Genomic DNA, 24,654 nt, shown 5'->3' with positions numbered 1-24,654 from the left:
GCAGATGGGAAAGAGAGTTTACCCTCTTCTTGCAAGACTGTAAGCCTGTCAATGGGCAGGGATTGCCTCTGTTGCCAAATTATACATTCCAAGCGCTTACTTAGTACAGTGCTCTGCACATAGTAAGTGCTCAATAAATACTACTGAATGAATGAATCATCTCTGGACTCATCCCGGTAGCCTCTGGGCATTTATTCACCCCACAGTCCTCAGGTACACATCCGTAATTTATTTTGATGTCCATCTTCCTCTCTGGACTGTGAGTTCATTGTGGGCAGGGCACGGGTCTAGCAACTCTATCTCTAGCAGCTCTGCTATTCTATGAGAAGGAGCGTGGCATAGAGGAAAAAGCATGGGCTTAGGAATCAGAGGACGTGGGTTCTAATCCAGGCTCTATTTGTCTGCTGTGTGACCTTGGGCAAGCCATTTAGCTTCTCCGTGCCTCAGTTACCTCATCTGTAAAATGGGATTAGACTGTGAGCCCCACATGGGACAACCTCATTACACTGTAGCTACCCTAGTGCTTAGAACAGTGCTTGGCACGTGAGCTTTTAATAAATACCATCGTTATTACTATTAATTCTGTTGTTGTGTACTCTCCCAAGTGTTTTTATTTTTATGGTATTTGATAAGCGCTTACTATGTGCCAGGCCCCGTATTAAGTACTGGGGTAGCTACAAACTAATCAGGCTGGGCACCGCCCCTTTCCCTATCTTAATCTCTGCTTTACACTTGAGATGAGCACTACGTACAGTGCTCTGCACACAGTGAAGTGCTCAATAAATACCACTGACTGAGGCCCAGCTCCAGGCAGTAGTGGGCGAGGACACTCAAATCCTTAGGCTAATGAGTTCAGAGGAGGCGAGGAGTCAAATGGGAAAAGCTTGGGACCAACAGCCTTAAATTCTCTTCCCTAGGCACACCGTCAACCACCAAGTACCTCCTACTTTTCTTGTCTTCTCTTTACTTTCCTTCTCCCAACTTTTTACTTTAGGCCCCTAAAATTGGTTGTCCCCAACGGTGAAACGTGGCTTCCACAAAAGTTATTTTTACCCCTAATACGTACCCAACACCCTCCCCGCCGTGATCTGGTGAACTGAATGCTCGCTGGTACATACAGAACCGGTCCGCTGGAAAACTTGTAAAATGTGCAGTTCTTTAATTTTTTTTTTAAATATATATACAAAGAGAAACCTTGTGTTTTACATATGAATTAACACACATTGACACAGCATTTTTGCACATTGTTTCCCGACTGCATAATATACCATTAGAATATGAAGTTTATAAATAGCTTTCATTGGAATTAATTTTTAAAAAAAAGTGAAAATCAAGTCCCTGAAGCCACTCAAGATCTCGGCTAAAGTTTTTTTTCAAAATCAAAACGGACAGAGATTATTTCATGGTTGATGTGTTAAATAATGTTTATTGTTAGCCTTATTGCCTATAGTCTCTAAGATGCAACTTTATTGTGCCTTTGCAAACAGGATACATATATTTTTAAAAAACGGATCAGATTTCATACATATAGCTCTATATGATACATTACAGTGCAACACTATTTTTGTTACAGAATTATAGAAATACTATAGAACCCTACAGCACATAGTAAGCCAAAGAAATACAATCCTGAGCCATCTGAAGAAAGTGATTTGCTGACCTTGTGTAAATTCAAAAAAAAAAAAATGAAACAAAAAATCTACTGTTTACAGTCATGAGCAAACGACACATTAAAAAAAAAAAAGACCTGATCCTCCCTGTGGACATGAATATGGAGATTTTTCACCTCTGCATTTCAAACATGCATATATGCATGCGTGAACAGCCAGACATGCTTAGACACAGGCACACACTCCCATATGTCACCTTCCACTCACACCATCCTAAAGGAGAGAATCAGTTGCTGGGACCCGACTCGGGGAAAACGATTTAAAACGAAAGGTTCAAATGTTCGCTTTTTCCAGTGTGGGATTTGCAACTGGCGGCAACCGAAGGCCCAAAAAACCATCGCTGAACAACCCGTTTGGTTTTCCTTTCCTTTCTGGCCGGGAATAAACTTTACTCCTGCTGTAGCTGGAGCCTAAGGGGGTAAAGGTCCCCAAAAGAACGTAAGGTCCTTCGGTCTCTCTCCTGTTCGGAGTAAAAATCTCAAAAATGAAACTCTAAGGGAAGTGACTTCCTTGCTATTGAAACACACCCAAGTTCTAAGACGCCGGGGGCAAGGAGGGGGTCGTGGGGTCCGCACCCTAAAGCTGGCACCCGACCCATTCGGCATCCTGTCTCCCGACAGGCTGAGGCCAAAAGCCAAACTCTCCCGCGTCCCCTAGCAATGACCCCGCCACAATCGGCAGTGAAAACATCGCTTCTGGCAGAAGTGGGTGGCCATTTGAAATTCTACCTATCGATGATTTCTACTCGATCACAGTCCCGAACCAACTGCTCTTGCTTTCGCCGGACACTTCTGCACCACGCAGAACCCGTCCCGGATGGGCTTAGCACCAGAACAGGAAGGTAGATTCCTCGCCCCATTCTCTCGAGAAACGTAGCATCCCTCTGCGGCTGTAGTCGCCACCCGCCGAGAGAGGTGGAAGATAAATTTGGTTGGTGTTTTTCACCCTCGACCACTCCTCACATCGGTCAAACGTCCCCCACTGAATATAACCTGAGTCTTGCTGAACAGACAAACCACTGAGCCTATGCTTCATTCGGAAACCCAAGGGACTCCCGGAATTATTTCTACCGGCACCTGATCTCACGAGGGTCTACAGAACCTTCCTAGCTTGGAAGAATTCCCGTTTTAGCTTAGATGCATATACTCCATGGGGAGTTAGAACACACACCCACACGCACGCACACACAAAGAATGCCACAAAGCCAGACTTGAACTTATGGAGAAAGGAACATAAGTCCTTCCCATATTCTGCTGGATGGGTCTTAGTGTTACTGTATAGAGCTGCTATATGTAATCAAAAAACAAAAGCTTTTTTCCTCCATCATCATATTTTCAATTAAATACACATGCACCCACGCACACGCTTGAATACTCACACACCCTATGAATGTGAGGTGGCTCTTGGGAAACCAGAGGCACCAATACCCGTCCATTTATATGTTACACATCTTTTGACTTTTAAAAGTAACTGATAATCACCATAAAAAAAGAGCGCGCGAGAGAGAAATGGCCACCGTAAACGGAGAGCACATGAGAGAAAACTGAAAACGGTGAAGATGACCATGACCCCTCGAGCCCTCCCCAAAGATGGTACTCGTGTCCGAGTAACTCTGGGGAGTCTGAGGGTTAGGCAGGACACTTGGTCTGGCAAAGTCCTGGCGTTCTAGTCCTTAAAGAAAGAACTGGAGAGAGTTCGAGAACTGAAGCAGTTTTCGAATCCGATCTGCAATTCTGGTTTGAATTCCCACTTCGCTATCCCGGCAATTCACCTGCATCTGAAGAACCCACGCTTTATGAGAAAAATTCCTTTCAGAAGTGATCGCCATTTTTACAGAGCAGAAGGCAGAAAGGCACACATTCTCCTCACGGACACCGCGTCTGCGACTGTTCGGCCCTACCACGCGACTTGTGAAGTGCCACGAATCAGAAGGCCTTCGCTCCTGCATTTCATCTTCTTTGGTTACCTTATACAAAAGAGTTGCCTCTGTTTCCTTAAATTTATCTCCCCTTATCTCGGCTGATGCCTTCATTCACCTATGCTAACCCAAGTCATAGAGGATGCACACTTTTCAATTCCAGTTTTGCATCCTCCAAAAGGTTTGAAAGGGTTCCCGCTCTTGCCTGGGAAATCTTCAGCCCAAATGCTTCGGTAAAGTAGTTTATGACCTTTTTTTTTTTGTTTTGCTTCCCCCAACAAGTTTTCATGAGCTGCGCGGCCGCGAGTTTCTCCCACGATTCTGGTTTCTGTAGGTGTAGACAGCACCATGCTCACTGTCAGAAAAATTTACAGACACGGAATCCCAATTCCTCAGGTTTCTACTGGAGCCTCTGGATCGGGACTTTTCCAATTTCACATGGAGTCAAAATGTGTTGCGTAAGTTCTTTTCTGGGTATGTTTGGGAAGGAGAAACAGAAGATGACAAGAAGGTGCCTAAATGTTTTTTTAAAAAATTCACCACAAAAAAAAAGCCTTTGGATTTAAGTTATAAAAGATAAAGGTGGAGATTTTCATTCTGTCTCAGAGAGGCCCTTTTTGCTGCCTCGAGTCTCCCTCTCTCCCGATTTCTTCCATCAAGGGGGAGAATGGCATTGGAAAGACCCAACTGTGAAGGAGATATAGGTAGAAAGTGGGGTGGGGTGGGGAGGAGGAGGGCAGTGGTTCTGAGGACACTTAAGTTCCTATTAAACCAAATTAAACCAATTCCAAAAAATTTTCATCTGCTACTTAGAGTGGGCATAGATTTAGAACCACTAGGCCTCAAGACTGTAACCTTGTGGTGGGCAGGGAACGCCTAACCACTTGTGTCTTGTACTCTCCCAAGCACTTAATGCAGTGCTCTCCACACAGTAAGCGCTCAATACCACTGATTGATTGACCATCATATGCATAATTAATCATATACAGGCCCCTTCAACATAAAGCAAGACCCCCCCAAAAAAAATACAAGATTAAGGTGGATTCTTGTTCTCCAATACCCTTCTCTTTATACTCAAATAGCAAGCCAATCCAAGTAAAATATTATGAAGATAGAAAACATCGTGGCCAAGTTTACCAGTGATGGTTTCCCTGGTTATAAAACCAAATACTTGGTATCTTAGGCTGCACACAAAATTAGATTTAAAAAAAACCAAACACATAAATATAAAAAAACCACCCAAAATTTAATACTGGGTAAGTTTTTTTAAATTATTTAAATCCCAAATCCTCTTTAAATTGCATATTTTCTTCTCTTTTCACTTCTCGATAATTTTCATGGCCAAGTCCAGTTCTTAGAGGAAATAAGGTTGTGAAATGTCACTTTCCCAATGACAATCTTCTTGATCATACATCAAAATAACTTTTCACCACGCTTACACTTCACCGGGTAATTTCACGATATGGAAAGAGGTTTTTAAAGTTAGCTCTGCATGTCACGAGGCTTCTTTTGGGCAGTGAAATAAAAGATCTCGTGAGAAAAGATTTATCTGCTGTAAACCTGTAACAACCAAAACGATGCACAAATTCAGAGTCGACGGGAAAGCACACTTTTGCAGAGGAGAGGCATTGCACGCAACACTTTACTATTAAAACACAAAAGGCGATAAGCGAGTTTATTCCGAGCTACAGAACGCTAGCTTTTAGTCGCAGGGTTTAAACTGATATAGTCTCGCGCGACGGCACCATCGGCCTGAAAGAGGCATCCTCCATTCCAATTTAAAAATGAATTCAACAGTTTGGTGCTGGTGCACACGCAGCACGCTGTTGTTCAGACACTAAAATGTCACCGATAGCCCCGTTCTGAGGACAAAAAGTTTGGAGAGTGAGGTTACCGAGCCAGGCGAACAAATGGCATTCAGTGAAGAACACTCCTCCCTCAGAATTCCATTTTATTGAAAGCATCTCGTAAAACGAAAACACCTCTTGGAAATGAAAGTAAGGAAGCTGAGGAACACCTTCACCACTCTGTTCCAGCAGAAAAATTACCCACTCTCACACCAGCTAGTGATGGAATTTGAATGGCTAGCCTTTGGGGACTGGCATCGAGAGATATGCATGCGTACTTGTGTCAACGGAAAGGTCAGAAACGGCAGGGGAGAATCCTGGGAAGCAAACCCACACCTTTTTTTTTGTCTTTTGGCAAAAAAAAAAAAAAACAGATTAGCTTTATGATCATTATTCGATTTATGAAACTTTTTTCCAAAGTATCTTCTTTTAATTATGTACACATTAACAGGAAATAAAACTGTCACAAACATTTTGCAAAGGTGACAATTCTCAAAGAGGATAACAGAATAAAAGCAGGAGAAATATTATTAAACATATGGGGGTGATTTTTTTTTTGTTTCTGCTCTTAAAAAGTAAAAAAAAAAAGTCACCATATAATTAAGTACAAAAACCTGCATTGAATGACAACTGCTGGTGTGTTTACTTGATCAGAAATGAAGACCAAGAGTATAGTAAAGCCCTATGGTAAGATTAATTCTGGAGCATTTCCATTCGGTGTGTATCTACTAAAATGTTGGCAAAGTTTCCGCAGCAACAGCTTATACGAACGCAGGAGTCCTCCGTCTTGCTGCATAAAATGGAACAAGTACTTTCTACCATCCTGAAATGCACCCGCAATTCAGTGTGTCACTTACAAACTGCATAATGAAGTCATCTCTTCAGAAAAATATCTGTTTGGCGTCTCCGGGACTCTGCTCCATCGGACAGTAGGGACATTTTAATCTGGAGGTGAAGACAAGAGATCACCAAAGTGTGAGAACCAGATTCAGCGTTGGACAGTTTAATATTTCAACTGCTCCCTAGCTGCGGGGTACTGTCTTCACTCGCCCTGCCAGAGCTGATTTGTGCCTTCCCAATTAGGGCAAATGTCTCATCGCTGGAACGGGTTGGAAAGGAGTTATGGGAAAATGCGATTTACACAGAAAACCACTTCAATTGATCAGAATTGAGCGTCGGCGGGGGTGATCAGCGGAACGTCCTTCTAGAATAGCCCGAGAATACAACTTCAAAGTGTCACTCCCTGATGGCGCTGCTTTATTCTGACACCCAAGAATTGACCGCCAGGGTCGGAGATCAGAAATGAGTGCTGGGAACGCTTAAATCTTCAAATCCCCACAGCTTTCCAGCCAACTTTGATGACCACACTTAAAATTTCTGGGCCCCCGAGTTAGTTATTTAAACTCTCACATGGAGCCCAAGCAACTTTCCTAATTCATCATGGATATGGTGTGAACAGATCAACTAAATCAATCGATCAATAGTACTTATTGACCACTTACTCTGTTGGACTAAGCACTTGGGAGAACACAATGTAACAGCTTGTTGTGGGCAGGGAATGTGTCTGCTTATTGTTATACTGTACTCTCCTTAGTGCTTAGTCCAGTGCTTTTCACACAGCAAGCGCTCAATAAATAGGACAATGAACAGAGCTGGTTGGTCTACGCTGACACCTGAGATTCAGTGAATGAAAGACTCCCATGACTAATTACATTGTAGGTTAGAAATCCATTTTTTTTTTAATAGGGATGCTTTTTACACGGAAGCTCTGGAAAAAGATACTGAACTACAACAGGCTTTATTACTCCGAAGAGAGGATAATGTTAAGAAACTGCATATTACAATCGACTACGTTATTATGTGTCTTTAAACATGTAGCCAACATTGTGATCCTCAACCTTCACATAAACATTCCAAGTGCGGGACTGGGGGTGGGAGGGGGAGTGTTCTAGCTAGTCATTCTAATCAGAAAGGGAAATCAACTTCGAACTCCTGCCTTCTTGAGGAAACTTTTTAAAAGCATTTTGAGAGAATGTGAAAAGTCAGAGACTTACTTGCTACCATTAAACATTTTATTTAGCGCATCTCTTGATATTATATGACCACAGACCAGTTTCATAGGAGGATTATTATCTGTTGTTTGTTGACGAAGAATGGGACAGGCGAATATAGAGTGATACCAGCACTTTCTACCGAGGTCCACTTCAATCTGTAAAAAGAAAAGGAATTTAACATTACCATGAGGTGGATGCCTAAAATGCCTTAATGCCGCAAGAAATACAGCCCATTAAATCGACTGAGACTGCCCAATTGCTACTGGGGAGTTTCAAAATCCATTTCTTTCATTTCATTGACTCTTTGCTAAACCAGACACCAGAGACTGAAAGCAGGGGCTCAAGCCACAGGAAAGATGTCAATAATCGAATGTGATTTTTTGCTAAAAAGCAGTCAGGAGAGAGCTGTGGTCTAGTGGACAGAGCATGGACCTGTCTGTGGTGTGGCCTGGGGCAAGTCACTTAAATTCTCTGCACCTCAGTTCCCTCAGATGTACAACTGGGATTAACAATGTGAGCCCTATGTGGGACATGGACTGTGTCCAACCTGATTAGCTTCTAACTCGAGCGCTTAGAACAGTGCCTGGAACATAGTGAGTGCTTAAGAAATATTTTTTAAGAATAAACTCAAACAGCTAGCTGGGTATTTTGCCAAACTTTAGAAAAATTATTCTTAAAAGTGGCATTTGTTAAATGCTTACTGTGTGTCACGTGGTGTACTAAATCCTGAGGGAAATATGAAGGAATTAAGACACACACACAGTCCCTGTGCCACATGGAGCATACTAAGAGGGAGGGAGTCCAGGTGACCCTATTTTACAGATGAGGTGAGTGAAGCATAGAGAAGCCCGTTATTGGGCAGGGATTGTCTCTATCTGTTGCCGAATTGTACATTCCAAGCGCTTAGTACAGTGCTCTGCATATAGTAAGTGCTCAATAAATACTATTGAATGAAAGTGAAGGAACTTGCCCAAGGTCACACAGCAGATAAATGGCAGAGCCGGGATTAGAACCCACGTCCTCTGACTCCCAGCCCCGTGCTCTTTCCATTAGGCCACGCTGCTTTTGTGGACACTCAGAGGCAGTAAGCTCTGGCCACGAGAAGCCAGCCACTGATAAATTTTCAGTCACAATAGAAATGAAAAACATTTAGCAGCTTGTCTTCTGTGTAGAGCCAGGGGAAATACAGGAACGAGAAGCAACACAGCATAGTGGGTAGAGAGTGGATTCTGAGTCAGAGGGCCTGGGTTCTAACTCTGGCTCTGCCACTTAGCCGATGTGCGACTTGGGGCAAATAAATCACTTCACATCTCTGGGCCTCGGTTTACCTCACCTGTAAAGGGAATTAAGCCCACGTGCACCCCATGTGGGACAGGGACTGTGTCCAATCTGATTGGCTTGTAGCTACCCCAGCGTTTAAAATGGTGCCTGGTACATAGTAAGCCCTTAACAAAGTATCCCAGCAAATACCATTAAAAAAAAAAAGAAAAGACTCTGCATTTAAGTCTACAACTTGTGTTGTGAGGAAGAACAAGTCACGAGGCTTGGTGCTGACCCTGATTTTGTTCCTTACTAAGGGCATCAGACAGACAATAGCAGGCCTTGCACTTTGAAAAACGACGGTCCCGGTGTTAACTCTGAAGAGGTGAATTCTTGCCCACCTTAAGGTTGACTTGAACAGCTGCCTTGGCCAGAAAGACTCAGCGAGAACGTGCCAGCCGCCTGCCCACCTCCCGGAAGAAATGTTTTGAGTCTCACATTCGCGTGCCGGGGTTGGGCATGCACCTGTGTGGCATCCGGGGTCTTCCGGGAGCCCTCGGCAGCCACCAACTGCCAGAGGCGCCAGCTGCGCAACCTCAGAGTCAGCGGGGACCAGCCTCCTTGGCAGGTGTGAGTGGGAAGAAAAAGTCACGTGCCGAATCTTGTTCTCTGAGGTCTGGGCAGCAGTGCACTTTGAGGACACTTCTCCCGAGCTGCTGGTTGAGGCCGCGAAGAAATAGAACACTGTGAAACGTGCCACTTGCCTGCCTCAGGATCGTACTGTTGCTTTACTAGCGAAGTTCCCTCCTTCTCATTCGTGGGCTTCCGATCGAAACCACTGACAATTTACCATTCAATTTCACCTCTGAGAAGTAGCCTGACCTAGCGGAAATGGCCTCGGGGCCTGGGTTTTAATCCTGCCTCTGTTACTTGCCTGCTGTGGGATCTTGCACAGGTCACTTAACTTCTCTGTATCTCAGTTTCCTCATCTCCAAAATGGGGACTAAACCCTATTCCCTCCTACTTAGACTACGAGCCCCAAGTGAGACAGTGACTGTTTCTCACCTGATTACCTCAAATCTACCCCAGAGCTTAGCGAGCGCTTAATGAATACCACTGCTATTATTAAACAACACATTGAAGTCACTCTTCAGACCTTCTGTTGCCAATTCTGCTACTGAGTAGGAACCCAAGCAATATCCTAAAGGGAAGCAGTGAGGCCTAATGGCAAGAGCACGGGCTTCAAAGTCAGAGGACCTGGGTTCTAATCCCAGCTCCACCACTTGTCCACTGTGTGACCTTAGGCGAGTCACTTCACTTCTGTGCTAACTTTAAAATAGAGAGACTGTGAGCCCCACATGGGACAATGACCGTGCCAACCTGATTATCTTGCATCTACTTCAGCGTTCAGTAAGTGCTTCATAAATTCCATTAAAAAAAAAAAATCACCAGCCAGTCATCTAGAGACATGTTCTCTGGCCCATGGAAAGGCAAGGAGCAGTTTGGTTGTTGTTGTATACATCATGTTCTGTTTCAAAACCTCACCCTACTCTTCCTGATGGGAGGAAATAAGCGACGGATAAAATATCCCAAACTGCATTGCCAATGCTCTTCCAAATGAGCTACTCACCGGTAATTCATCTTTCTGATTCCATACGCCCGTGCACTGCCTCTGTTCGATCACGGCCTTGATATTTATCAAAGCTGGAAGCGCGACACAACCGGCTGAGAAACTAGGAGAGAGGAGGGGAGAATCAATGCCGACTGAGGTAGGTTCATTCACTAATTCATTCATTCAACTGTATTTATTGAGCACTGACTGTCCAGAACTCTTTACTAAGCGCATGGGAGAGTAACATACAACAATCAACAGTCACATTCCCGGCCCACAGTGAGCTTACGGTCTAGAGTTGGGGAGGCAGATATCAATACAAATGAATAAAATTTCAGATACATTCACAAGTGCTGTGGGGCTGAGAGGGGGGACAAGAGCAAAGGGAGCAAGTCAGGGAGACACAGAAGGGAGTGGGAGATGAGGAAAGGTAGGGTTTAGTCCAGGAAGGCCTCTTGGAGGAGATGTGCCTTCAGTAAGGCTTTGAAGGGGTTGGGGGGAGAGTAATTGTCTGTAGGATTTGAAGAGGGAAGGAGTTCCAGGGCCAGGGGTCGGCAGCAAGGCAGGTGAGATCGAGGTACAGTGGGAAGGATAGCACTAGACGAGTGAAGTGTGTGGGATGGGTTGTACAAAGAGAATAGCGAGGAGAGGTAGGAGGGGACAAGGTGGTGGACTGCTTTGAAGCCAATGGTAAGGAGTTTTTGATGCGGAGGTGGATGGGCAACCACTGGAGTTTTTTGAGGAGTGAGGTGACGTGACCTGGATGCTTTTGAAGAAAAGAGATCTGGGCAGCAGATGAAGGTATGAACTGGAGTATGGAGAGACAGGAGGCTGGGCGGGACAAGAGTAATCCAGGAGGGATAGGATGAGTGATTGGATTAACATGGTAGCAGTTTAGATGGCAAGAAAGGGGTGGATTTTAGCTGTGTTGTGAAGGTGGCACCGATAGGATTTAGGGATGGATTGAATATGTGGGTAGCATGACAGAGAGGAGTCAAGGATAACGTCAAGGTTACGGGCTTGTGAAAAAGGAAGGATGGTGGTGCCATCTATAACGATGGGAAAGTCAGGGGCAGGAAAGGGTTCGGGTGGGAAGATAAGAAGCTCTGTTTAGGACATGTTAAGTCTGAGGTGACAGAAAGGCATCCAAGTAGAGACGTTTTGAAGGCAGGAGAAGATGTGAGACTGGAAAGAGGGAGAACGATCGGGGCTGGAGATGTAGATTTGGGTATCATCCACACAGAATGCCAGTTGAAGTCATGGGAGCGAATGAGTTCTCCCAGGGAGTGGGTGTAGAAGGAGAATAGAAGGGGACCCAGAACTGAACCTTGAGGGACCCCCACAGTTAAGGGGTGGGAAGCAGAGGAGGAGCTCTCGAAGGAGGCTGAGAATGAACAGCCAGAGAGATAAGAGGAGAACCAGGAGAGGAATGAATCAGTGAAGCCAAGGCTGGATAACGTTTCTAGAAGGGAGTGGTCCACAGGGTCAAAGGCAGCTGAGAGGTCGAGGAGGATTAGGATGGAGTAGACGTCACTGGATTTAGCAAGAAGATTATTGGTGATCTTTGAGAGGGCAGTTTCTGTGGCGTGAAGGGGATGGAAGCCAGACTGGAAGGGGTCAAGGAAAGGATCAGAGGAGAGGACTTTGAGACAGTGGGTGTAGACAACTCGCTCAAGGAGTTTGGAGAGGAATGGCAGGAGGGAGATGGGGTGATAACTGGAGGGAGCCATGGGGTCAAAGGAGGGTGTTTTTTTTAGGATGGGGAGACATGGGCGTGTTTGAAAGCAGGGGGGAAGAAGCCACTGGAGAGCGAATGGTTGAAGACGGTTGTTAGGGTGTGAATTAGGGAGGGGTGAGAGTTTCGATAAGGCGTGAAGGAATGGGGTTGGAAGCGCAGGTGGAAGGGGTGGCTTTTGAAAGGAGGCAGTAGATCTCCTCTAGAGATAAACCTGGGAAGGACGGGAGAGTTGAAGAGGGGGCCGGAATGGGGAGCGACTGACGAGGGGTAGAGGGGATTTTAGAGAGTTCACACCTGATGGTGTCAATTTTCTTAATAAAATAGGTGGCCAGATCATTGGGGGCAAGTGATGGGGCAGCGGGGTGAGATGGTGTGGGATGGGGGGGACATGGGACCTGAGAAGGGAGTTAAATGTCTGGAACAAGCGGCGAGGGCGATGGGCATAGGTGTCAATAAAGGTGGAGAAACAGTTTTGCCGGGCAGAGGAGAGGGCAGGGTCAAAGCAGGTTTCCATCTGGTGTCTCAGAAATAAGAGCCAACGCACCCAAGGAGATGTAAGGGTGTCATTCAATGTACAGTGTGGCCTTTTAGTTGGCTTTGCCTCTTTCACCTAAGGCTGCTTCTATTCCACTCCCTCGGTCTCAGAGATACGTTGCCCCGAGAAAGACATACTAAATCACGAATGGTTTCCAACAGCTGTTCCCATAATCCCAAAGTCATGGCAGTCCTATCTGGGTGTGTCCAGCTGAACCCAGAAAGCAGTGTAGTGTTTAGTGTAGTGTGACCTGTGTTTATTTGCCAGGCTGCTTTCCCGCACCACCAACTAAGAAAATATGCCACCCACACCTCTTGGGCTCAATTCAGGAAAAAAAAGCAATTTTGGCAACCAGAGGCTTGGTACAGTCCTCCTCTAGGCTGTAAGTCCACTGTGGGCAGGGAACGTGTCCACCAACTCCGTTATACTGTACTGTCCCAAGCGCTCAGAAGGGAGCTCTGCACACAGTCAGTGCTCAATAAATAGGATCAAATGAAACTATATAACAATACGACATATTCTCTGCCCACAATGAGTTTACAGTCTAGAGAGGAAGACAGACATTAATATAAATAAAATTACAGCCATGGACATTAGTGCTGTGGGAGGAATAAAGGCAGCAAGTCAGGGTGATGCAGAGGGCAGTGGGAGAAGAGGGAAGAAGGGCTTAGTCAGGGGAGGCCTTTTTGGAGATGTGCCTTCAATAAGGCTACGCGGGCCTTACCTGACGCTGAGTGGAGATTCCACCGAAAGTCCCAAGAGTGCACAGGCGTCCCTGGTGAAGATGTCGCAGATGTCAGCCCACTGGTTGGCGTCCAGCAGGTGGACGTACGGTGAGTTCTCGATCCCCTGTCTCAAGTACACGAGGCTCCCCATCAAAACCTGGATATCTGAAGGACACAAGGGGACAGTCAGAGGCCGGGGCACCTGACTGGTATTTTAGACAAAAAAAGTCAGCCAAGCTTCTCCTCCTTAGGACAGGCAGAAGGGATGTTGGCTTAATATAAGGGACTAAAACGAATGGACCAGAACAAATACAGCTATCGTAACTGGGGTACTTGGTAAGTGCTTACTATGGCAGTAAGCGCTGGGATAATGATTATAATAATTGTGATATTTGTTAAGTGTTTACTGTGTGCCAGGTACTGTACTAAGCGCTGGGGTGGGTACAAGCAGATCGGGTTGGACACAGTCCCTGTCCCTCATGGGGCTCACAGTCTCATTACCAAAAGACGTAATTTTTTCTCATTTTCAAAAGAGGTACCACAGAGAAGTGAAGTGATTTGCCCAAGGTCACCCAGCAGACAAGTGATGGAGCCAGGATTAGAACCTACAACCGTCTGTCTCCCAGGCCCATACTCTATCCACTAGGCCATGCTGCTTCTCTGATGAGGCCATGCTGCTTCTCTGATGACACGAGATCATCTGGGCCCACAAGGGGCTCCCATTCTAGGTAGAAGGGAGCATGGGTATTGCATCCCCATTTTGCAGATGAAAGAAACTGAGGCAGAGAGAAGTTAAGTGACTTGCTCATGGTGACACAGCAGGTAGGGGGCAGAGCCGGGATTACAGCCCAGGTCCCCTGACTCCCGGGCCCGCACTCTTTCCGCTGGGCCATCCTGCTACCCCCATGTTACCCAGTTTACGGATCTCGCCTCTTGCTCGAGTCCATCCACAAAATTTTACATTATGACTTGTTGGTTAGTGGAGATGGGCCAATCTAGAGACCTCATGTGCGACCAAATCAATTCACAGCAACATGCTAAGAGGGTCCAAAAGCATTTGGGTTTTTTTTTTTATATTTTTTTTTTACACACACCGCCCCCCAACCCCGGGAACAGTGAACCCAAGACTCACCTTTCTGGTGGTTCAGGGCAAATGGTTGAAAATTTTTCGCATACTGTAGGGCCTCCCGTTGATTGGTGGTTCCGCCCATTAATAAGCTAATAAAATACAGTCTGTGTAACTTAAACTCCAAGGAACTGTTCTGGGCCATGAGCATTTCTCGGTTCGATACCGCCCACCTGAATGGGAGAAAGAAAAAGGACAGAGGGGGGGCTATTAGGGTTTTGGGATTCACCCGCTGGTGTCAGAAACTTCCACACTGCACATTCCAAGCGCTTAGTACAGTGCTCTGCACATAGTAAGCGCTCAATAAATACTATTGAAGGAATGAAAGAAACTTTGAAATAAAACAATCTGGCTCTGCCATCTAGTGGCTGCACGTGGCCCTTCTCCTGAGACGTGTATACACGGTAACGCTGAAATCATAGTTCAATAAGTGGTATTTACTGAACGCTTCCTAAGTACAGAGCACGGCACTAAGCGATCGGGAGAGGACAATACAACAGAATTAGCAGACGCATTCCCCGCCCCTAGCAAGCTTACATCTACTATTTCTTTACCTATCTATTTATATTAATGTCTCTCTCCCCCTCTAGGCCCTGAGCTCGTTGTGGGCAGAAATGGGACTGTTTGTTGTTAAACTGTACTCTCCCAAGCATTTAATACAGTGCTTTGCACACAGTAAATGTTCAATATGATTGAATGAATGAATGAATCCTAGCCTCGTGGATACAGCCTGGCTTCAGAAGGCCCTGGGTTCTAATTCCAGCTCTGCCACTTTTCATTCATTCAATAGTATTTATTGAGCGCTTATTATGTGCAGAGCACTGTACTAAGTGCTTGGAATGTACAAATTGGTAACAATTAGAGATAGTTAATCAGGGGAGACAGAACAATGGTGATAAATAGAATCAAGAATCAATAAATAGAATCAAGATTGCCACTTGTCCGCTCTGTGGCCTTGAGACAGTCACTTCACTTCTCTGGGCCTGTTACTTCATCTGTAAATTAGGGATCGAGACTGTGAGCCCCATGTGGGACAGGGACTGTGTCCAACCCAATTTCCTTGTCTCCACCCCAGTGCTTAGTACAGTGCCCGGCACAGAGTAAAGTGCTCAACAAATACCACAATTATTATTACAGCCTAGCTATTTTTTATGTGCTTTTTATAAAATGGTATTTGTTAAGCACTTGCTATGTGTCAAACACCGTTCTAATCGCTGGGGTAGGTAAAAGACGATTGGATTGGATACAGTCCACGTTCCACCTGAAGCTCACGGTCTAAATTGGAGGGAGGAGGATTCAATCCCTTTTTTACAGATGAGGTAACCGAGGCATGCAGAAGGGAAGTGAGGGAAGTGAGTTACCTGCAGCAGACAAGTGGCAGAGCTGGGATTAAAACCCAGGTCCTCTGACTCCCAGGACTGTGCTCTTCCCGCCATGCCACAAAATTCAGCGGAGTCCGTCCATGCTATGTGTATGATCATTCCGTATGGCCATGTAATGACCTTTCAGACACGGGGTCTATTTTGGACTATACGTGCAGAGAAAGGAGGGATTCTTTTTCTTTGCTGACTGCACCGTGTGCGGAACTCTGTTCTTTCTGAGGAAGACAATATCTCCAAGGAAGAGGTTGTAGCCTCCTTGTTTTGCGAGATCTGGAAAAGCATTATCTACTACTAAATACTCAAGGTTAGCAGGATTCCCTGAGAACTCACAGGGTCTAGCCCTCTCCAGCACGTGATGGAAAGGAAAAAGATACAGATCCACAAGTCTACAAATTGCTATCAAACCCATCCGACTCCGTCGATCAATGGAATTTAAATTACTTATACATTTACATTAAAGTCCATCTCCCCCTCTACACGTTATGGGCAACGTCTGCGAATTCTGTTGCACTGAACTCTCCCAAACGCTTAGTATGGTGCTCTGCCCACACTAAGCGCTCAAATACCACTGATTCCCCCTTCTAGACTGTCTCCCCGCCTCTAGACTGTAAGCTCATTGTGGGCAGGAAACGTATCTGTTTATTGTTGTACTGTACTCTCCCGAGCACTCCGCACAGTGCTCTGTACATAGTATACGCTCAAATACGACTAAATGAAGTGCTTGTGTGCAGAGCACTGAACTGAGTGTTTGAGAGCGTACAATATAACCGAGTTGGTAGCCCCATTCCCTGCCCATTAGGAGTAATCGAGAATAGCCCACTTTCCCATTGTTGGGGCCAGCTATTAACTCGCAAAGCGGATCTCAATTTAATGCCAATCCCCATTTGGGAACCTTTATTTTTGAAAACGAGAGGCTCTAAGCATCGCAACACATGTTGAGAGGCTCCCGTTGAGAAGATCCACCCCAGATGCTCCACCCTTCTGCGAGAGTCTCCGTTTCCAGGCTGAGGCCGGGAGGGCACAGAAAAGGGACAACCCAGCGAGAATGAGATCTTGCCCTGTTGCTCTCTGCTTCTGGTCCCCATGTTGAGGTGACAATTTGGGGGTGTCCACGGGGTCAGAAAGGAATTTCTGATACTGCACTGAGACATAAAAAAAAAAGCTCCTTCCCCAGCTGCTCACAGGTGTCGGGGAAGCGGGAGAGGCTGCCGATCTCCTAGGCTGGCAAAACTTTAGGGATCTGTTTCCCCTGGCACCACTCAGGGAGACAATAGCCTGATAGCCTGTGCTCTGATGCTGGGAAGTGGCATGGCTTAGTGGATAGAGGCCGGGCCTGGGAATCAGAAGGACATGGGTTCTAATCCTGGCAACGTGTCTACTCTGTGACCTTGGGTAAGTCACTTCACTTCTCTGGACCTCAGTTACCTCATCTGTAAAATGGGGGGGGGGGGGTGAAGAATGTGAGCCCCATGGGGGACAGAGACTGTGTCCAATTTGCTTAACTTTTTCTAACCCCAGCACTTAGAACAGTGTGTGACACATAGTAAGTGCTTAACAAGTAGATATTGTTGTTGTTATTATTAACTCATTCATAATGAGGTCACAGTTCATTCAGTCGTATTTATCGAGTGCTTACTGTGTGCAAAGCACTATACTAGGCATTTGGGAGAGTACAATTCAACGATGGACACATTCCCTGCCCATGACAAGCTTACAGTCTAGAGGGAGAGACAGACATGAATATACATAAATTACTTTATTACAGTACATTTCATGGAGCACAGTACTCTTTGAGTTTCAACTGCCTTTGCTTAAGTCACCAAGGTGTAGAGCACTGTACTTAATACTTGGTAGAGTAAAATATAGTTGGTAGACCCATTACTTGCTCTCAGAGTTTACAGTATAATGAGGAAGTCAGCCATTAAAATAAATTACAGGTAAGGCAAGGAGCTGAGTATAATAATATGTGCATAAGGGCTGTGGAGGTGAGGCTGGGGGGTGGGGAGGGAGTGCTTAATAATGATGGTATTTGTTAAGTGCTTACTATGTTCTAAGCATTGGGGGGATACAAGGTGCTCAGGTTGTCCCACATGGGGCTCACAGTCTTAATCTCCATTTTACAGATGAGGTAACTGAGGCGCAGAGAAATAAGGTGACTTGCCCAAAGTCACACAGCTGACAAGTGGCGGAACTGGAATTAGAACCCATGATCTCTGACACCCAAGCCTGTGCTCCTTCCACTGAGCCACGCTGCTTCTCTAAGCACAAGTGCTTAAGGGGTGGGACTAAGTACCCGGGAGAGGAAGTAGGGAGGAGGAAGAAGGTGGGGGAATAAGACCTGAATCTGGGAAGACTTCCTGAAGGAGATGTAATTTCAATGAGACTTTGAAGATGGAGAAAATGCTGTTCTGCCAGATATGTAAGGAGAGTGAGCACCGGGCAGGAAGGAGGACGTGACCGACGGGGTGATAGAGGTTGAGGTCAGAGCGAGGCACAGTGAGTAAGGTGGTATTAGAGGAGTCACGTGTGCGGGCTGGGTGGCAGAGGAAGAGGACTGAGTTGACCGAGGGCCTTAAAAGCCAGTGGTGGAGAGTTTCCACTCTATCCTCACATTGACAGAAGGGTGAAGAGCAGAGCTCCATCTCCCCTCTTGAGGGTAGGGGTCCTCTCATGGAAGAGTTAATCCATTTCTCCTCCGTGGGAGGGTTCAGAACTCTGACTAAAGAGGCCACTGCGGAGGAAGAGCAGCATGGCCCTAAGGGAAAGAGCACAGTCCTGGGAGTTAGAAGACCTGGATTCTAATCCTGGCTCGGTCACCTGCCTGCTGGGTGACCTTGGGCAAACTCACTTTTCCGTGCCACAGTTTCCTCATCCGTAAAATGGGATTCAATGCATACTTTGGCTGAGCACCCTATTTGGGATAGGCACTGAGTCCGACGATAACTTTTCTCTCCTTCAGTACTTAGAACAGTGCTTGACATATAGAAGCAGCATGGCTTAGTGGAAAGAGCACAGGCTTGGAAGTCAGAGGTCGTGGGTTCTAATCCCAGCTCCACCACTTGTCAGCTGTGTGACCTTGGGCAAGTCACTTAACTTTTCTGGGCTTCAGTTACCTTATCTGTAAAAATGGGGATTAAAAAAAAAAAAAAGTGAGCCCTATGTGGGACAAACTGATTACCCTGTAACTACCCCAGCACTTAGAACAGTGCTCTGCACATAGTACAGTGCTCTACACATAGTAAGTGCTTAACAAATACCATAATTATAATAAGCTCTTAAAATAATAATAATAATAATAATGTACCTCTCTTACATTATCATCCCATCTGAAGACAGAACATAGTGAGCCTCACTGAGAAACTTTTTTTCTTGTTATTATTCCAGGACAATCACTCCCCAGAGGAATCAAAATCAGTTACTCAACAACAGCGGAAGACTTTAGAAAAACTCAATTTCTGGGACAAACCTCTAACGCAAGGAAAGAATTTAGATTCGTGAAGAGAGAAAATAGGGGGAGGGCATGAAAACCACAACTGGAGGCTGGAAGAAAAGAAGGCCTGGTTAAAACCTAACAAGAGCTTGAGCTCTTCCAAATGGGAGCCTCTGAAGCCAGTGCCTAGGAATGGGAACAGGGAAAGTAGCGTGGCGTAGTGGATGGAGCTCGGGCGTGGGAGTCGGTAGGTCATGAGTTCTAATCCCGGCTCTGCCACTTGTCTGCTGTGTGGCCTTGGGCAAGTCACTTCACTGGGCCTCAGTTACCTCACCTCCCCCTATTTATTTTTACATCATGAGCTCCCTGAGGGTCAGGAGCCGTGCCTTCTGCCTCAGGGCTCAGTACAGTGCTCCGCACCCGGGAACAATTATTATTACTACTTATAGGAGTGCCCATTTTACACCCAATCCTGCAAAGGCACTGTGGCCTAGGGAAGCCTCCTTATTGTAACATCAGGTGGCCACACGGATCACTCACACAAACAACAGACACTAGCAGCCAAGCTCATATATGCGGTTCAGAATTTCTGGGCAACTTGGGAGACCCTTAGGAAGTCAGGACGCTCGTACCATGATTCATTGGCTTTGCTCACGGTACCTCATTCTTCCAGCCCAAGCTTCTCCTGAAGACACCAAACAATACCATGTGTCTGGATGACTAAGTGAAAGGCAGCCCACAGCTACCCAGCAGAGGCACTGAAGCAGTAATCAGTCCTCCTGGAAGCCAGACATCTGGTTAGGTCCCCACTTAAAAGATTTCATCACTGACTCCAAAAAACACTGATTGAAGTTGAGGAAACGAGAAAAGGAGTAGTAGAAGAAAGAGAGAAGCAGTGTGGCTTAGTGGAAAGAACGGGGGCTTGAGAGTCAGAGGTCGTGGGTTCTAGGCTCGGGCCCGCCACTTGTCAGCTGTGTGACTTTGGGCAAGTCACTTCACTTCTCCGGGACTCAGTTCCCTCATCTGTAAAATGGGGATTAAGACCCCACGAGGGACAACCTGATTACCTTGTATCTAACCCCAGCATTTAGAACAGTGCTTGGCACATAGTAAGCACTTAAATACCACTATTAGTAATAGTAGAGTCCTGAACACTGCATTAAGTGCTGGGGTAGCCAGATGCAAGATAAGCAGATTGGGTACAGTCCCTGTCCCATGGGGGGGTTCACAGTCTAGGGGGCAAGGGAGAATTTTATTCCCATTTTATGGAGGTGAAGCAGCATGGCCTAGTTGAAAAAGCAGGGGCCTGGGAGTCAGAGGACCTGAATTCTAATCCCAGACCTGCTGTGTAAATGTTGTGTGGCATTATGCAAGTCGCTTTACGTGCGAGGGTTTTTTTCTTTAATGGTACTTGTTAAGCATTTACTTTGTGTCAAGCACTGTTCTAGGCTCTATTCTAAACTCAGTTCCCTCAACTGCAAAATGGGGATTCCAATTCAATGTCAGTGAATAAATACCACTGACTGACCAGCCTCCCTCCTCCTCAGGGAGGGAGCCGTGAGCCCCATGTGGAACCTCACTGGCTCGTATGTAACCCAGTGCTTAGTACAGTGCTTGACAAAAAGGACTTAAATACCACAATTAGTGTTGCTATCATGAGGAAACCGATAGAGAGAGAAGTTACGTGACTTGCCCCAAGGTCTCCAGCAGTAGGCAGGTGGTAGAGCTGGGTTTGGAACCCAGGTTCCCTGATTCTTCCGCTAGTGCTTTTTCCAAAGTCAGCTGCCCTCTTACAGGAGGCTATTTTGGGCTCTATCATTTTAAAGCCTCTGTTTTCCGCTGTCTCCATTTGGCAGTTTTGCCGTTCGTGCATCGCTTCTCCGTTCCAGGTTTTTGGCGATGCTAAATCTGGCAGCGCTTACTTGGACTCCTCCTCCTCCTTGCCCCAGCCCTTCCCTGAAAACAGGGATTTCTAAGGGCTCCCGAACGTGCCTTTCCCATCCTGCTTCCCAGTCACAGCACAGGGATTTGGGGAGTTTTCTGAAGGTTTTGGGACCGAGTCAGAAGGAACTGTGTGTGACCTTGGGCAAATCATTTCACTTCTCTGGGCCTCAGGGACCTCATCTGTAAAATGGGGATGAAGACTATAAGCCCCACGTGGGGCAGGAACCGTGTCCAACCTGATGAGCTTGTATCTACCCCAGTGCTTAGTACAGTGCCTGGCATATAGAAAGTGCTTAAATCCATTAAAAAAAAAAGCAAACCAAGAAAACACTAAACTAAATCCTTGAACAGGAAGAGTGAAACAGTGTCTGTTCATTGTTATATTGTATTCTCCCAAGCACTTAGTACAGTGCTATGCACACAGTAAGCACTCAAATATGATTGAATTAATGAAATACACTTGAATGTATAGATCCATCCAAGGGTTCTGAACTACCACTTCCCCATTCTGAGCCTCAGAAACCCAGACACTCAATTATAGCAGCCTGATGAGTGATGTCGCTTCAACTGGTGTTGACTCAGTAGTCCTTAAAGCACACTCGCATTAAGTCAGATCCCATTCAAATTCCTCTCAGATTATTCTCAGGGAATAATTGCTCGTCCCTCCCAAATGCTATAAAAAGACTCCACACTGCCGGTCTGAGTGCTGGAATCCAGGTCCGTGAAAGGCGGTTCTCGCCTTGGTCGTGACCCTGGCTGAGCCGAGAGGAGAGAGAGGAAAAAGGAAAAACGTGGGTTGAAGCCGCTGTGACTGTAGCAGTCTACTCTCAGCCCCAATCTGGCTCAGGGAGGGAGGGAGAGAGAGAGGAGGTTTGTGAGGGAGATCAATTATTGAGCACTTACTGTGTGCAGAACACTGACCAACACAAGAGTTGGAAGGCACATTCCCTGTCCAAAAGGAGCTTACAGTCTAAATCAGAATCAAACACAAAGGCCTAATGGGGGGGGGGGGGGGGGGGAATGGCACCAGGGAAAGGGGCAAATAGGATCTTCAACAACCCTTTCAATCTGAATCTAGCCCTTTTTTGCAATGCTCCCTATTGACTGTCAATCGTACTTACTGAGCGTACTCACTGTGTGCACAGCACTGTACTGTTTGGGAGAGTACGATAAAACAATAAGCAGGCAGATTCCCTGCTGCACCTGGAACTTCTCGGGAGGGGGCTAGGATACCCTCTCTCCCTTCTCCACGCAAGGGAAGGCAATGGGTCAAGTGGCCTGTCTTCCCTCTTGCTTTTCATTTTGATGTTTTGGCTCCCGTTTCAAGTGTCATCAGGCAGGTACACTAGACTTTAAGCTAGTCTCTAGACTGTAAGCTTGTTGTGAGCAGAGAATGTGTCTGTTCATTGTTGAATTGTACTCTCCCTAGCGCTTAGTAGTGCTCTGCATACAGTAAGTGCTCTATAAATACAAGTGAATGAATGAACTAGTCCCCCTAACCTATATCATCTCTCGTGGCTATTCAGGACTTTATCTGTTTCCTTAGTCGCCGTCGGATGACTCCAGATAATGAATGGGGTCAGAGCAAGAGTGCAATTCCGTTCGTGACAGACTGTACCTAGAGAACGTTAGCTCTCGGAGGGCTGGAAGAGGTCTCTCATTTGTCCTGAACGGCCTCCCTCAATCCGTGGGCACCCCCCCCCGCCCCCGCCCTCAATAACTGTCTCTTCATGAAGAGAACAAGGAAACAATGGGGCCAGGACAGCAACAGCTGGGAAACTCAACAACGGGCTCATCACGTGGCTTCCTCTGAGCAAAAAATGCTGGGTTTAGGAGACCGGAGGAACAGTTCCCGGGTGGGGGGAGTGAGAGGAGCTGCTGACGTTAAAGCACAGGCTCCCCTGGTCATCTGGGTCAGCTCCGCTGGTACGCAGGCGTTCGTCCATTTCTTCCCAACTCCGTGAAGCCATCCAACGATCTGCTCATCTCTGACAAGAGCGATCTGCGGGCCTGGAAGAGGTCTCGAAGCTGTCTTCCCCAACCCATCCATGGAATTTATTGAGCAATTACTGGGTGCACTGTACTGCGCACTTGGGGGAATACAACAAAACACAGTTGGCAGATATGGGAAAACTCCGATGGTTGCTCATTTCTCTCTGCACCAAGTGGAAACTCCTGAAACTTGCACAAGTCACGGTTTCTCTCTGCCGCTCCTATTTATCCACTCTTCTCCCACTGCACCACAGCTTGCCCTCTTCATTCCTCTCCAGCTAACCATTCTCCGCTCTCCTGTATCTGACCTCTTGCTCACACTTTCTCCCTTGCCTGGAACTCCCTCCTCCTTCATATTCAACGGGTCACAGCTCTCCACCTTTAAGGCCTTTCTGAAAGAGAAGCAGCATGGCCAAGTGGATAGGGCACAGGTCTGGAAGTCAAAAGGACCTGGGTTTGAATCCCGGCTCTGCGACTTGTCCGCTGGCCTCACTTCTCTGGGCCTTGGTTCTCACAGCTGCAAAATGGGGATTAAGACTGTGAGCCCCATGTGGGACAGGGACTGTAAGTGCTTAACAAATATCACAATTATTGTTATTATATTATTATTGTTGTTTCTGGGGGATCAGAATGATCCAATTGGTTTGTTCACATAGAGCAAATGACCTAGTCGATAGAGCACAGGCCTCAGAGTCAAAAGGTCATGGGTTCTAATCCCGCTTCTGCCACTTGTCTATTGTGTGACCTTGGGCAATCACTTCACTCTCTGTGCCTCAGTTCCCTCATCTACAAAATGGGGGTGAAGACTGTGAGCCCTATGTAGGGCAGGGACAACCTGAATATCCTGTATCTACCCCAGCACTTCGAACAAACAGTGCCTGGCACATGGTAAGCATTTAGCAAACACCATAATTATTATTATTATATTAACTAGGTAATTGCTCAGTCCTCCAATTTCCCCCTCTAGATTGTAAACTCCTTGTGGGCGGGGACTGTGTCTATCAAGTCTTGTTATATTTTACTCTTCCATGTACTTGGTACGGGGCTCTGCAAACAGTAAGGGCTCAATAAATGCCACCGCTTGATCGAACGATTGATTTCCTTGGGCCATGGCCGGTCAGATGTTCTGAACTGTGGCCTCACCCCAACTCTCCCACCTTCTCCACTTCCCCAGGGGTTCCACCTAAGGAATGGCCCCCGGAGACGGGGCTGGAGCTTGCCCAAACACAAAACCAAATAGTCCTCTTAGTTTCACAGCCCTACAATAGCACGAGGGAAGGAAAAGTCACCATAAGCCTCAACTTGAAAATGATCCCTGGGAAATGTTTCAACTTAGAAGAGATTCCTATCAAAATTCAAACCCTGTCATCTCCAGCCAATCACCCACAAAACTTTACAGAGGGTGGAAACTCGATTGAGGA

The 24,654-nt window shown here is 46.3% G+C and overlaps 1 protein-coding gene across 3 annotated transcripts in view; it reads right to left on the bottom strand.

The window, feature by feature from the left end:
• Positions 1 to 1,142: 1,142 nt before the first annotated feature.
• Positions 1,143 to 24,654, bottom strand: part of RMND5A (required for meiotic nuclear division 5 homolog A) — a 62,517-nt gene continuing 39,005 nt past the window's right edge. For all 3 annotated transcript variants that reach the window (XM_029083142.2, XM_007671894.2, XM_029083144.2), the window contains 5 exons: positions 14,492 to 14,658; positions 13,359 to 13,524; positions 10,380 to 10,482; positions 7,490 to 7,644; positions 1,143 to 6,380 (listed from right to left, as the gene is read on the bottom strand). In XM_029083142.2, coding sequence (XP_028938975.1) covers positions 6,317 to 6,380; positions 7,490 to 7,644; positions 10,380 to 10,482; positions 13,359 to 13,524; positions 14,492 to 14,658 — 655 coding nt within the window. In that variant the 3' untranslated portion in view covers positions 1,143 to 6,316. The remainder of the gene's footprint in view (positions 6,381 to 7,489; positions 7,645 to 10,379; positions 10,483 to 13,358; positions 13,525 to 14,491; positions 14,659 to 24,654) is intronic.

The sequence above is a fragment of the Ornithorhynchus anatinus genome, chromosome 18 (assembly GCF_004115215.2).
Source record: "Ornithorhynchus anatinus isolate Pmale09 chromosome 18, mOrnAna1.pri.v4, whole genome shotgun sequence".
NCBI lineage: Eukaryota > Metazoa > Chordata > Mammalia > Monotremata > Ornithorhynchidae > Ornithorhynchus > Ornithorhynchus anatinus.
The sequence above is the reverse complement of the archived record's forward strand: the minus strand, read 5'-3'. Positions and strand labels throughout refer to the sequence as shown.